Here is a 14,854-nt window from a genome sequence, read left to right as displayed (position 1 = left end):
ACTGCAAACGCGAATTCACGCAGCCATCTTCCCACACCGGAAGCGGAACCAGTCTGCGGCCTTTAACAAACACCTGATATAATAAGCTGCCATCCCAGTGCACCCAGTGCTCCCAGTCTAGAGTTTACATGGAGTCCTCCATGAAGAGGACGTGCTGATTAAAAGTGACTTTCAGACACAGGTCTGAGTTGTATGAGCTCTTCATTAGTTCACATTACCACCACTCTTCCTTGCTGTATTTCTACCATGGCTTTACTTTTCCTTTAAAGCTTCTGGCAGACCAGAGAACCAGAAGTACTGCATCTGAACTACAACCAGAAGTACCGCGTCTGAACTACAACCAGAAGTACCGCGTCTGAACTACAACCAGAAGTACCGCGTCTGAATTACAACCAGAAGTACCGCATCTGAACTACAACCGGAAGTACCGCATCTGAACTAGAACCAGAAGTACCGCGTCTGAAACTAGAACCAGAAGTACCGCGTCTGAACTAGAACCAGAAGTACTGTGTCTGAACTAGAACCAGAAGTACCGCATCTGAACTAGAACCGGAAGTACCGCATCTGAAACTAGAACCAGAAGTACCGCGTCTGAACTAGAACCAGAAGTACTGTGTCTGAACTAGAACCAGAAGTACCACATCTGAGCTAGAACCGGAAGTACCGCATCTGAACTAGAACCAGAAGTACCGCATCTGAACTAGAACCAGAAGTACTGCATCTGAGCTAGAACCGGAAGTACCGCATCTGAGCTAGAACCGGAAGTACCGCATCTGAACTAGAACCGGAAGTACCGCGTCTGAACTAGAACCAGAAGTACCGCGCCTGAACTAGAACCAGAAGTACCGCGTCTGAACTAGAACCAGAAGTACTGCGTCTGAACTAGAACCAGAAGTTCCACATCTGAACCACACAGAAGTATGACAAGATACATATCATACAACTCTCAACGCTGTTAGCAGTACTACTATTACTACAACATGTACTACCGCCATTACTTCATGAGTACTCTGTCCTTTAATGTTTGATCAAAAGTGGTGTGTACTTTCATCCTGTGTGTGTCTTTGTAGAGCAACACGTGTACGTAGTAGTATGTGTTCATACGCTTTGAAACCAGTTGATCTGATCATGGTATGTGTTCATGATGAAGCTGAAGCCCCTCTGAGCCTCCAGGACCACCCAGAGCTGTTTAGGAGGATTCAGACTATACACACACACACGCACAAACACACACAATACACACACACAATACACAAACACACACAATACACACGCACACACACACACATACATACACACACACATACATACATGCACACACACACACACACACACACATACATACATGCACACACACACACACACACACACAGGCTGTTTGATATGTTTTGAGGATGATCTTAAATGTGTGCACACACACGCACAATACATAGACACACATAATACACACACATAGCTAGCAGAAGATAGTGTGTGAGTTTGAACCCAGCATTTACAGAGGCAGCAGTGTGTACGGTGTAGTAACGTCAGCACAGACAGGGGTTTGGGATGTGTGTGTGTGTGTGTGTGTGTGTGTGTGTGTGTGTGTGTGTGTGTGTGTGTGTGAGACACATCTCACTGTAAAGACATGTGGTCCAGATGTTCACCCTGCAGTGTGTTAATTGCCTGGTTTAATTGTCTGAATGTGTCAACAGTGTGACTTTACAGCAGAGGCTTATCACAACACATACAACACACACATCAACACACATGTAGTACACACTACAACACACACATCAACACACATGTAGTACACACTACAACACACACATCAACACACATGTAGTACACACTACAACACACACATCAACACACATATAGTACACACTACAACACACACATCAACACACATGTAGCACACACTACAACACACACATCCACACACATGTAGTACACACTACAATACACACATCAACCCACATCTAGTACACACTACAACACACACATCTAGTACACACTACAACACACACATCAACACACATCTAGTACACACTACAAAAAAACACATCAACACACATCTAGTACACAATACAACACACATCTAGTACACACTACAACACACACTTCAACACATATCTAGTACACACTACAACACCCACATCAACACATCTTGTACACACTACAACATACATCAACACATCTAGTACACATTACAACACACCCATCAACACACATCTAGTACACACTACAACAAACACAACACACATCTAGTACACACTACAACACACCAACACACATCTAGTACACGATACAACACACATCAACACACATCTAGTACACACTACAACACACACATCCACACACATGTAGTACACACTACAATACACACATCAACCCACATCTAGTACACACTACAACACACACATGAATACACATCTAGTACACATTACAACACATCAACACACATCTAGTACACACTACAACACACACATCAACACTCGTACACATTACAACACACAAATCAACACACATCTAGTACACATTACAACACACACATCTAGTACGCACTACAACACACATCAACACATCTATTACACACTACAACACACATCAACACATATCTAGTACACATTACAACACACATATAGTACACGCTACAACACACACATCAACACACACCTAGTACACTACAACACACACATTCACATATCTAGTACACATTACAACACACACAGCAAAACATCTAGTACACACTACAACACACATCTAGTACACAATACAACACACATCAACATACATCTAGTACACACTACAACACACATCAACACATACATATAGTACACATTACAACACACACATCAACACATATCTAGTACACACTACAACATACACATCAACACATAACTAGTACACATTACAACACACAAATCTAGTACACATTACAACACACATCAACACATATCTAGTACACACTACAACACACACATCCACACATAACTAGTACACATTACAGCACACATATCTAGTACACATTACAACACACACATCAATACACATCTAGTACACATTACAACCCACACATCAACACATATCTAGTACACATTACAACCCACACATCAACACATATCTAGTACACATTACAACACACACATCAACACATATCTAGTACACATTACAACCCACACATCAACACATATCTAGTACACATTACAACCCACACATCAACACATATCTAGTACACATTACAACACACACATCAACACATATCTAGTACACATTACAACACACACATCAACACACATCTAGTACACACTACAACACACACATCTAGTACACACTACAACCCACACATCAACACATATCTGGTGACGTGATGGACAGAAGGGGGACAGCGTGGTGAGGTGGTGGACAAAAGGGGTGCAGCGTGGTGAGGTGGTGGACAGGAGGACAGCGTGGTGAGGTGGTGGACAGGAGGACAGCGTGGTGAGGTGGTGGACAGAAGGGGTGCAGCTTGGTGAGGTGGTGGACAGAAGGGGTGCAGCGTGGTGAGGTGGTGGACAGGAGGACAGCGTGGTGAGGTGGTGGACAGGAGGACAGCGTGGTGAGGTGGTGGACAGAAGGGGTGCAGCTTGGTGAGGTGGTGGACAGAAGGAGGACAGCGTGGTGAGGTGGTGGACATGGACAGACTGCAGCATGGTAAGGTGGTGGACATGGACAGACAGTGTGCAGCGTGGTGGGGTGGTGGACAGCGTGGTGAGGTGGTGGACATGGACAGACAGTGTGCAGCGTGGTGAGGTGGTGGACAGCGTGGTGAGGTGGTGGACAGCGTGGTGAGGTGGTGGAAGGAAGGGGGACAACGTGGTGAGGTGGTGGACAGAAGGGGTGCAGTGTGGTGAGGTGGTGGACATGGACAGACTGCAGCATGGTGAGGTGGTGGACATGGACAGACAGTGTGCAGTGTGGTGAGGTGGTGGAAGGAAGGGGGACAACGTGGTGGACAGAAGGGGGACAGTGTTGTGATGAATCATGCTGTCAGTGGAACAGTTCAGCAGAGGTCAGGGCCGGCTGGCAGCAGATATGTTGCAGCTAAATCACAAGATCGTCACAAGGCTGCGGTGTGGGGGGGAGGCTGTGCTCTCAGTCCAGCGGCTTCTGGCCGCCGGTGTCTCGTGTCGGTTGTGGGGGGGGGGGAGGCTGTGCTCTCAGTCCAGCGGCTTCTGGCCGCCAGTGTCTCGTGTCGGTTGTGGGGGGGGGGGGGCTGTGCTCTCAGTCCAGCGGCTTCTGGCCGCCAGTGTCTCGTGTCGGTTGTGGGGGGGGGGGCTGTGCTCTCAGTCCAGCGGCTTCTGGCCGCCGGTGTCTCGTGTCGGTTGTGGGGGGGGGGGGGGGGGAGGCTGTGCTCTCAGTCCAGCGGCTTCTGGCCGCCAGTGTCTCGTGTCGGTTGTGGGGGGGGGCTGTGCTCTCAGTCCAGCGGCTTCTGGCCGCCGGTGTCTCGTGTCGGTTGTGGGGGGGGGGGGGGGAGGCTGTGCTCTCAGTCCAGCGGCTTCTGGCCGCCGGTGTCTCGTGTCGGTTGTGTGGGGGGGGGGGGGGGGGAGGCTGTGCTCTCAGTCCAGCGGCTTCTGGCCGCCGGTGTCTCGTGTCGGTTGTGGGGGGGGGGGGGGGAGGCTGTGCTCTCAGTCCAGCGGCTTCTGGCCGCCGGTGTCTCGTGTCGGTTGTGGGGGGGGGGGGAGGCTGTGCTCTCAGTCCAGCGGCTTCTGGCCGCCGGTGTCTCGTGTCGGTTGTGTGGGGGGGGGGGGGGGGGAGGCTGTGCTCTCAGTCCAGCGGCTTCTGGCCGCCGGTGTCTCGTGTCGGTTGTGTGTGGGGGGGGGGGGGGGGAGGCTGTGCTCTCAGTCCAGCGGCTTCTGGCCGCCAGTGTCTCGTATCGGTTGTGGGGGGGGGAGGCTGTGCTCTCAGTCCAGCGGCTTCTGGCCGCCGGTGTCTCGTGTAACACATCCGACGGATGGAAGCGCAGAATGAAGCAGAGGCAGGAAGGGGAGGGGTGGTTGAAAAGGTGAAAGAGGGAGACGTCAGTGGGTATTGTGTTCACCGAGACTGGTTCAGAGACTAGACGCCAGGTCAGTCTGGGAACACACACACACACACACACACACACAGACTATTGATATGAGGGGGGTGTAACTCAACACCTGAGGAGGAGGAGGAGGGTCTGCCTGGCTCGCATGAAAGACTTGGGTGTGGCAGGGTGTGTGTGTGTGTGTGTGTGTGTGTTTGGGGGTGGGGTTGTTGATATTGGTGTCAGACACATGAAGAGCAGTGTAGGAACATGTTAGCATGACTGCTAGTGTGTGTTTCATGGGAGTTGTGCGCAGACTGTCACGGATGTGTGTGAGTCATCAGCGTACGGTACACACGTTGACTTTAAAAGGACTAACAGCACACTTTACAACTCTTACATTCAAAACACACACACACACACAGGCTGGTGCAGTTCAACACATGTGACCCAGTAAGTCAGGAAGTCCAGGTGGCAACATGATGTGTAAACACTAATGGTTTGTGTTGGTGCTGGTGTGGTGTTCAGGTGCTGGACCACTATGAGAGGGAGGGATTTCACTTCCTGTCCAAGGTGTTTAACTCCTCCCACTCCTTCCTGGAGGACCTGACCGGGCTCACACTGCTGCACCAGGAGACACAAGCTGCAGAGGTAACGCACACACACACATGTACACACACAAAGACATGCAGACACTGATGCAGACACATACACACACACACACACACACACACACACACACATTTATACGCACACACTGACACATGCACACGCAAGGCTACGCACAAACACACAGTGCATTTGGTACACAGGCTGCTCCATTTCTAAGTTCTGATTGCTTCCATGTTTTATATGTGTGTCTGTGTGTGGATGTGTGTCTGTGTGTGGATGTGTGTCTGTTTGTGTATGTGGATGTGTGTCTGTGTGTGGATGTGTGTCTGTGTGTGGATGTGTCTGTGTGTAGATGTGTGTCTGTTTGTGTATGGGGATGTGTGTCTGTGTGTGGATGTGTGTCTGTGTGGATGTGTGTCTGTTTGTGTATGGGGATGTGTGTCTGTGTTTGTATGTGGATGTATGTCTGTGTGTTTATGTGGATACGTGTGTGGATGTGTTTGTATGTGGATGTTTGTCTGTGTTGATGTGTGTCTGTGTGTCTGTGGATGGGGGTGGTTTTGTAGTGTGTGTGTCTGTGTGTCTATGTGGATGTGTGTCTGTGTGGATGTGTCTGTGTGTATGTGTGTCTCTGTGTGTATGTGTGTCTGTGTGTATGTGGATGTGTGTCTGTGTGTGTGTATGTGGATACGTGTGGGGATGTGTTTGTATGTGGATGTTTGTCTGTGTTGATGTGTGTCTGTGTCTGTGGATGGGGGTGGTTTTGTAGTGTGTGTGTGTGTGTGGATGTGTGTGTGGATGTGGATCTGTGTGTATGTGTATGTTTGTCTGTGTGTATGTGTGTCTCTGTGTGTATGTGGATGTGTGTGTGGATGTGTGTGTGTGGATGTGTGTGTATGTGGATGTTTGTCTGTGTGGATGTGTGTGTGTGTTTGTGGATGGGGGTGGTTTTGTAGTCTGTGTGTCTGTGTCTGTGTGGATGTGTGTGTGTGTCTCTGTGTGGATGTGTGTGTGGATGTGTGTGTGTGTGTGGATGTTTGTCTGTGTGGATGTGTGTCTGTGGATGGGGGTGGTTTTGTAGTGTGTGTGCGTGTGTGTGTTTTATGTTAGAGAAAGTGGTGTGTGCAAGAGAGAGACAGAAAGCTAGAAAGAGGGGGAGGGAGGGGTGTGTGTGTGTGATGTGGTTGGTCTGGTTTAATGGAACTGTGGGAAAATCCCACCTAGTTTCTCTCATAACGCAGAGAGAGAGAGAGAGAGAGAGAGAGAGAGAGAGCGAGAGATCATAATGGAGGGAGAGAGAGAAGGATGAAAAGCAGGAGAGATGAGTGAAGATCTTTGAGCTCTGTGACTCTCTCTTTTAACCATCCTCTCTGTTGCTTTCACTCTTTCTTCCACTCCCTCTCTCATTCCCTCTCTCAATCGCTCCCTGTCTCTCTCTCTCTCTCTCTCAGTCATTCTTTTGCTCCCCATTTCTTGGTCGCCCCCCCTCCTTTTCTCTTTATCCCTTGATCCTTTCCTGTTCTGTCTCTCTCCGCCCCTCCTCTCTGTGATGGAGTTTTCTGGTGTGGGTTCTCCACTCCTCCACCAGAAGATGGACGGATAGTTTGGGCTGTTTCCCCGTTCTGTGGATTAACCCCCATGTGAAGCGGCTCTGCAGCAGTGATGGAGTGTTAGGACCTCCACCAGTGCTGCAGAGCGGCTGCAGGCAGATCCAGCCCGAGCTGTGGAGGCGCCGGCTGGAAGTGAGGATCTCTCAAAAAGAACTCTGGTTTTTAGAAAAGAAGTTACGATGAAATACTTCCTGTAAATATCGTCGATGTGGGCTTTGCATAAGAATCTGTGATTAGTACCTTAGTATGATGCACCTTTGGGTGATTCAGTCTCCTATCCCAGTTCATTTGCTTTTCTTCATAAAGGGACTGAGTCCACATAAAGCTACAGTCCTGAAGATTTACATGTCGAAGTTGCCAAAAAGGACAATATCTAATGCACAAACATCCAAATCCTGCAGACCGTAGTAGTATGTGATGTGAACAGTTGGTGTCTGGTATTACCTTTCCAGGAAAAATATTAGTGTGCATAGTGTTCTCCATCGTCGTCATAGCAGCCAAATGAGGAAGAGGAAGGAAGGTAGTGTTGAGTTTGAAGAAGGAAGGTTGTAGTGGCAAAAAAGCTCTTAAAAGAACTTTTACCAACAGATATCTCAGTTAACATCTCAAGCTGAAGCACTGCTTCTGTATTTGCTTCATCAACGGGGGGAGGCTGATGTATTAATACTGATGGAAGAAGTATCACTGGGATGTGGAAGAATATTATCATTCAAGATTGTACCTTTAAACTATAGAAGTACGAAGTTCCCCATAATCTACAATCCTTCAATCCAGCTAACCAAAATACACATTCTGCTTTATTTTAATATTTCACTCGACAAAATCTCAGCCTATAGACTTTCTCAGCTCAGACAATAAAAATCCATATACATATGAAGTACAGTGAGTGACAGCAATTAGACTGATATATATGTGTGTGTGTGTGTGTGTGTGTGTGTGTGTGTGTGTGTGTGTGTGCGTATATATAATATTAGAAGAAAATCCCCCTGTCCCAGCCTGCATCTTGCACCCTGAAACAATATGTTGGACTGTCTCAGGAGCATCTTTGCATATCCTACACCTTGGATACTGTCTGCTGTAGTAGAACCCTGCCTCTATGGATCTGGTGTTGAATCCGAATCAGCTTTATTGGCCAAGTAGCTTATGCACATGAGGAATTTGACTCTGCTTCAAAGTAGTTTCTAGCATTCGCATACATCACCCCCCCCCCCAAAAAAGAGAACAAAAAAACAAAAAAAAACCGAAGTTACTTGAAAAACAAACAAGACGTTGGAGACAAGCATGTATGCACAACAGGTATCTCACATGTCACTACTATACAGAGTTTTGTTGTGGTTTAATAATCAACAACCTATGCCCATACACTATACCATATACCATATCACAACTCCACAACCCATGATGCCCATATACAATACTTAAATACTCAAACAATATTACACTATATTATCTTTTATACCAAAAGTATACACTATCTCTTCACCTACCATCCACCACACAATTACATACTATATTATATAGTACCTATGTTAAAACCACAGTAATAATTTGTAACCAGTACGCAGCAGTTGTATGTGTATTTACAATTACACATTTGTATTGCACAAACATTTGTATTGTACATCTGGTTTAAAAAAGAGGTAGTGCACATCATGAATATGTATCTATGAATCTTGAATATTTTAGGTGAGACATCTTGACCCAAGGGGGCTATTTACAAAGTGTCATATTTACATAATAAGTGTCTATTCCTGCACCATACTGTTAAGTGTTCATGAGAGAGATGGCCTGTGGGAAAAACTGTTCCTGTGTCTGGTGGTTTTGGTGCACATTGCTCTGTAACACTTGCCAGAGGGTAGGAGTTCAAACACTGTGTCCTGGGTGTGTGTGTGTGTGTGGGGGGGGGGGTCTGTGCTGATTCTGCCCGCCTGTTTTTGGGCCCTAGAGGTATACAAGTCCTGCAGGGTGGGCAGGGGAGTGCCAATGATTATTTCTGCTGTCCTTACTGTTTGCTGCTATCTGTTCATATCCTGTTTTGTTGCTTCTCCGTACCAAACCGTGATGGATGTGCACAGGACAGATTCAATCACTGCGATGTAGAACTGACTCAACAGCTCCTGTGGCAGATCAAATTTCCTCAATTGCCACAGAAGGAGCATCCTCTTCTGGGCCTTTTTGAGGATGGTGTTGATATTGGTCTCTCACTTCAGGTCTTTGTAAATGATAGTTCCCATAAACTTGAAGTTCTCAACGGTGGACACAGGGCTGTTGTGATACTGTGAGGGGGAGCAGTGCTGAGGGTCACCTAAAGTTGAGGGATATCTTCTAAAGTCCACTATCATCTCCACAGTCTTGCGCATGTTCAGCTCCAAGTTCTTCTGACTGCACCAGAGCACCAGCTGCTCAACCTCCCGCCAACATGCAAACTTGTCACCATCCTGGATGAGTCCAATGGCCATAGTGTCATCTGCAAACTTCAGGAGTATAACAGCTGGTCCTTGGAGGTGCAGTCATTGGTGTAGAGGGAGAAGAACAGTGGGGAAAGGACACATTCCTGGGGAGCACCAGTGCTGATTGGCTGTATACCAGAAGTGACTTCCCTCAGCCTCATCTGCCTTTTCCTGCCCATCAGGAAGGTGGTGCTCCACTTACAGATTGGGGAATACACTGAGATGGGAGAATTTGGAGGAGAGAATTTCTGGAATGATGGTGTTGAATGCCGAGCTGAAGTCCACAAACAGGTTCCTTGCATATGTCACTGGGCAGTCAAGGTGTTGCAGGATGTAGTGGCAGTCCCTTGTTGACTGCATCATCCACTGACCTGTTTGCCCAGTAGGCAAACTGCAGAGGTCCAAGAGGTGTCCTGTGACGTTCTTCGAAAGACTTCATGATCACAGATGTCAGAGTGACAGGCCTGTTGTCCTTCAGTCCTGTGATGGAGGGTTTCTTGGGGACTGGGATGATGGTGGACCATTTGAAGCAGGAAGGGACTTCACACAGCTCCAGGGATCTGTTGATCAGCACAGACTTTAAGACAGGATGGGGAAACACCATCTGGACCCGGAGCTTTCCTGGTCTTCGGTCTTTGGAAAAGCTGGCTCACAACCTCTAAACATATCTTGAGTGCAGCCTGAGTATGGGGGGGGGGGGCTGCCAGAGGCATGATGGGGGCTGTTGTTGTTGGTCTGGAGTGGGTGAGGAGTGTGAATTTGTCCCTCTCAAACCTGCAATAGAAGACATTCAAGTCATCAGCCAAGTCTTTGTTTGCCTCAGCATGGGGGGATGGTCTTCTGTAGTTTGTGAAGTCTTTCAGGCCCCTCCACAGAGACACAGGGTCATTGGCTGAATACCTGTTTTTCAGCGTAGCTTTATTTAGCCACTCTGATCTCCTTTGTCACTCTACCGATACTGCACTCCTTTCGGTAATGGAATCACTGCGTTTGGCTAGAGCTCCTGGTCAGTCCTCAGCTTTATTGCTGCTAGATATGTCAGCTGAACTTGACACGGTTAACCACCAAATCCTCCTCTCCACACTCTCTGAGCTTGGTATTTCAGGGTCTGCCCTTCACTGGTTTATGTCCTACTTCTGAGGGAGATCTTTTAGAGTATCTTGGAGCGGAGAAGTGTCCAAACGACACGGCTTATCCACAGGAGTGCCTCAAGAGTCAGTGCTCGGTCCCCTTCTCTTCTCAATATACACCACCTCACTTGCTGCAATCATCCCCTCCCATATCTCTGTGAATGTTCTCATTCATCCAGGTCATGGTTATCCAAAGGAGTTGAATCAAGTGCGACTGGAATTGGTATATATCCATGAAGACGTTTTGCCTGTAGAGCCACTCATATCTATGGCTCTGTTAGCGACAGGCGTTGGTAAACATCGGAACACAAAGAGCCATGGACATCAATAGCTCTGACAACGACTCCAAAGAGGATAAATTCTGAGTCTCATCACCAGCCAGTCAGACTAGCTTGGTCTAGTCAGAAAGGCACGAACTGAGGAAGCCTCTTGGATGAGAGGCAAAACGTCTTCATGGATATATACCAAGTCCAGTCGCACTTGATTCAACTCCTTTGGATCCCCTCCCATAGTTTCTCATACCATTGCTATGCTGACGATACCCAGCTCTTCCAAAATTCCTGCCAGATGACCTCACAGTCTCGGCATGGATATTGTCATGCCTTGCTGATATCTCTGCATGGATGAAAGAATGCCACCTTCAGCTTAACCTAAGACTGAGCTCCTTGTCATCCCAGCCTGTCCATCCTTACAACAACAGATCTATATCCAACTCTGATCAACCCAACTCATGCCCACAAAGTCTGCCTGAAACCTGGGTGTCATTATTGATAAACTAACTTTTAAGGTTCATGTGGCATTGATTGCTCAGTTGTGCCTGTACAACATCAGGAAAATTAGACCCTACCTGTTTGAGCATGCAGCACAACTGCTGGTACAGGCTCTTGTTATACACGCATTGACTACTGCAACTCGTTACTGGCAGGTCTCCCTGCATGCACTTTCAAACCTCTGTAAATGATCCAGAACGCAGCGGCGCATCTGGTCTTCAGCCAACCCAAAACAGCACGTCACTCTGCTGTTACAAAAACTTCCACTGACTTCCAGTTGCTACCCGCATCAAATTCAAATCCGTGAAGCTCACTTACAAAACAGCAACTAAAACTGCTCCCGCCTACCTGAACTCTCTCATTGAGGTCTACACTCGGTCCCGCTTACTACGCTCTGCCAATGAAAGGCGCCTGGCACTACCACCACAGTGGGTCCCTGAGTCACTAGCCAGACTCTTCTCTTCTGTAGTTCCCCGGTGGTGGAACGAGTTACCAAACTCCATTTGATCCGCTGAGTCCCTCTCCATCTTTAAGATGAAGCTATAGACTCAGGTCTTTCACAAACACCTCGACACCTGATGGTATTTATAAAAATACAACAAAAAAAAGGCTTCTATAAACCCTATGCATTGCCTTTGTGCACTGCCTATTGACACCTATGTCCTATCGGACTTGAACCTAGTTTTTTGGCACTTACTCGTGTTGTCCCATGACTAGATCCTTGCTTGTGTTGTATTAACTCTCAGATGTATGTTGGTTTGGATAAAAGCGTCTGCTAATTGAAATTGTAACATTTTAACTCTGATCTCCTTTGTCAGTGAATTTCTGGCCTGCTTGTACAGGGCTCTAGCCCCACTGCTGTAGGCATCCTGCTTGGCCTGCTGAAGTTGTCTTAGTTTGGCTGTGAACCCTGGCTTGTTATTGTCGTATATGCAGAAGGTCTTGGTATGCACATACATGTCTTCACAAAAGCTGATGTAAGATGTCACAGTGTCTTGAGTGCCTGCGCTTGTGCTGACATTATCAGAGCCTCTGTGCTGTCCTTCAGACCAGCCTTTTCTAGCCACTGGTAGGATTTATTGATGTCAGCCACTCCAACTATCTACCGATGGTACATCCCATAGAGGGGCTTGATCTTCCATGATGTTTCGTCTTCTTCCTCATCGCCCTCTCTCCTCTGCTGCCTGAGGTGTTCATTGAACACTTTGTCCTGGGGGGCCATCTCCCCAATGTACTCTTGGAGGCTTCTTGTTTCATCCTGGATAGAGGTCTGACACTCACCAATCCCCGGCCCCCCTCTTTTCACTGCTTGTACAGTTTCAGGGTGCTGGACTTAGCCTGAAATCCTCTGTGCATTGTGAGGCGTTTTTGTGTCTTTATCTGTGGCCTCTATTTTTCCTGTGACCAGCTTACCATCCCAGCTTGGTATCTGATGACTGGTAGGGCAAATGTGTTGATGGCTTGCATTTTATTCCTACCATTGAACTGACTTCTCAGGACCTGCCTTACTCCCTGGAGGTATTTGGCTGTAGCTGACCCCCTTGCTTTCTCGTCATGGCTCTCGTTGGTCTGTGGAATACCCAGGACTTTTAACTGTCCTATATGTCTACAATCTTGCCTTCTGGTAGCCCCAAGTCTTTGGTCCTGATCACCTTCCCTCTCTTTGTCACCATTTGACCACACTTTTCCAGTCCAAATGACATCAAGATGTCATTGCTCTGAGGGGAACCCTCTGGGCCTTCAAGGTATTCAGTGATGGCCTAAGAAAAAATATTAAAAATACATTTTTCTACTTGTAATATATTTTTTACTTGTTTTTATTCACTGAAATAATAGTAATAATTTCGAGATCATCAATACATGTCTTGGCAAACAGTGGGTTAATTTAATAGAACAAGAAATGGGCCAAGCACAGTTTTTCTTCCGATGATATCTGGGTGAATCAGTGACTTCCCCTTGCCAGGACCTTCAGTAGCTGTAATGAATGCCTGTGTAATTCAAGTCAACGTGGGCATGAATTTGACTTTGACAGTCTTAGCCAATCATATATTGTTGAGTTGTGAGCGGGACAATATCCCGATATCTTCCAGGCATTTACAAAGTGGATAGGCGACCCCCGATATTATCATCAACTTTGAACTTGAGTTGTGAGTGAGATAAGCTACGTGCTGATGGAAAACGCAATGGCCGCTGCATTCACCAGCGATCTTGTTGCCGATCTAATTCGTGTGCCTTTGTCTACATTTTTTTACATGTTCGCCCAAACGGACTAAATTACAGGGTGAATTTTGCGAGAGTAGGCTGCCATGAGTCTCTCAAGTGGGGTGGATCTTCTACTCTGAGTTGGTGTGCACGGTCCATGACAAAATAATATTGCGGCTATATTTTCTTCAAGTTGTTGAAGTTGTGTGAGTGAATGCTGAACACTGTTGCATCATAATGGAAACTTGTTTGTTGTTTTTGTCTTTGTGCCATGTGGTGCGCTTGTGCAATCTGATGGTAACGCTGCAATATCTGCTATAGTGCCCAGTGGTATGTATGTGTATTGTGGTTGTTGAAGATCTATGTGTGTGTGGGGGGGGGGGTGCAGTTTGTTACTGAAGGCCCTGACTGAAACCCCATGGTACGCTACTGTCATGGCTGTATATTCTGGTGAGGAGGATCAGTGAATTGATGTCTTGTTCACTCTTAGCATACAGCTTGATGTCATCCATGTAACATATAGAGGAGGTAACTGATAGTTACACCACTTCTGGATTTGTGTCCATATCCTCTCTTTTGGATGATCTGACTGAGGGGGTTCAGGCCTATGCAGAGCAGCAGTGGGCACAGCGCGTTACCTTGGTATGTGCTGCACTTGGTGGTCACTTCTGCAGTGGCCATGGAGTTGGCCTCTAGGTTTGTTTTCCACAGCTGCACTGAGTTCTTGAGGAAGGTTATCAGTGTCCTGGTGGCCTTGTATAGTGTGTTGTGGAGAGGCAGGTTATTGTTCAGTGGCTTGAAAGTGACTACGTTTACATGATGTTAGAAAGAGTCGATTTATTGTGTTAGTCCGACTAAAACTGGACTTTTAAAATACATGTAAACATGTGAGTTCCACTGAAATCGTACTACATCCAATTTCTGGAAGTGGGACTAACATATCTAGATAATGCGGTTGGGGATGGATTTACTCTGGCATGTATACGCTTCAGTCGGCCCCGAACTGGCCTAGACTTTCTGTGCGTGATCCATAGTTTCCACGGCAATCTTG

At 47.1% G+C, this 14,854-nt stretch overlaps 1 protein-coding gene across 3 annotated transcripts in view; it reads left to right on the top strand.

Moving 5' to 3' along the window:
• atg7 (ATG7 autophagy related 7 homolog (S. cerevisiae)) overlaps window positions 1-14,854 on the top strand; it is a 149,138-nt gene that overhangs the window by 77,030 nt on the left and 57,254 nt on the right. For all 3 annotated transcript variants that reach the window (XM_056273159.1, XM_056273161.1, XM_056273160.1), the window contains exon 18: window positions 5,558-5,680. In XM_056273159.1, the coding sequence (XP_056129134.1) occupies window positions 5,558-5,680 (123 nt within the window). The remainder of the gene's footprint in view (window positions 1-5,557; window positions 5,681-14,854) is intronic.

This window comes from Lampris incognitus, chromosome 2 (assembly GCF_029633865.1).
Source record: "Lampris incognitus isolate fLamInc1 chromosome 2, fLamInc1.hap2, whole genome shotgun sequence".
Taxonomy (NCBI): Eukaryota; Metazoa; Chordata; class Actinopteri; order Lampriformes; family Lampridae; genus Lampris; species Lampris incognitus.
Note: the sequence above shows the minus strand (reverse complement) of the source record. Positions and strands in the feature narration are given on the sequence as shown.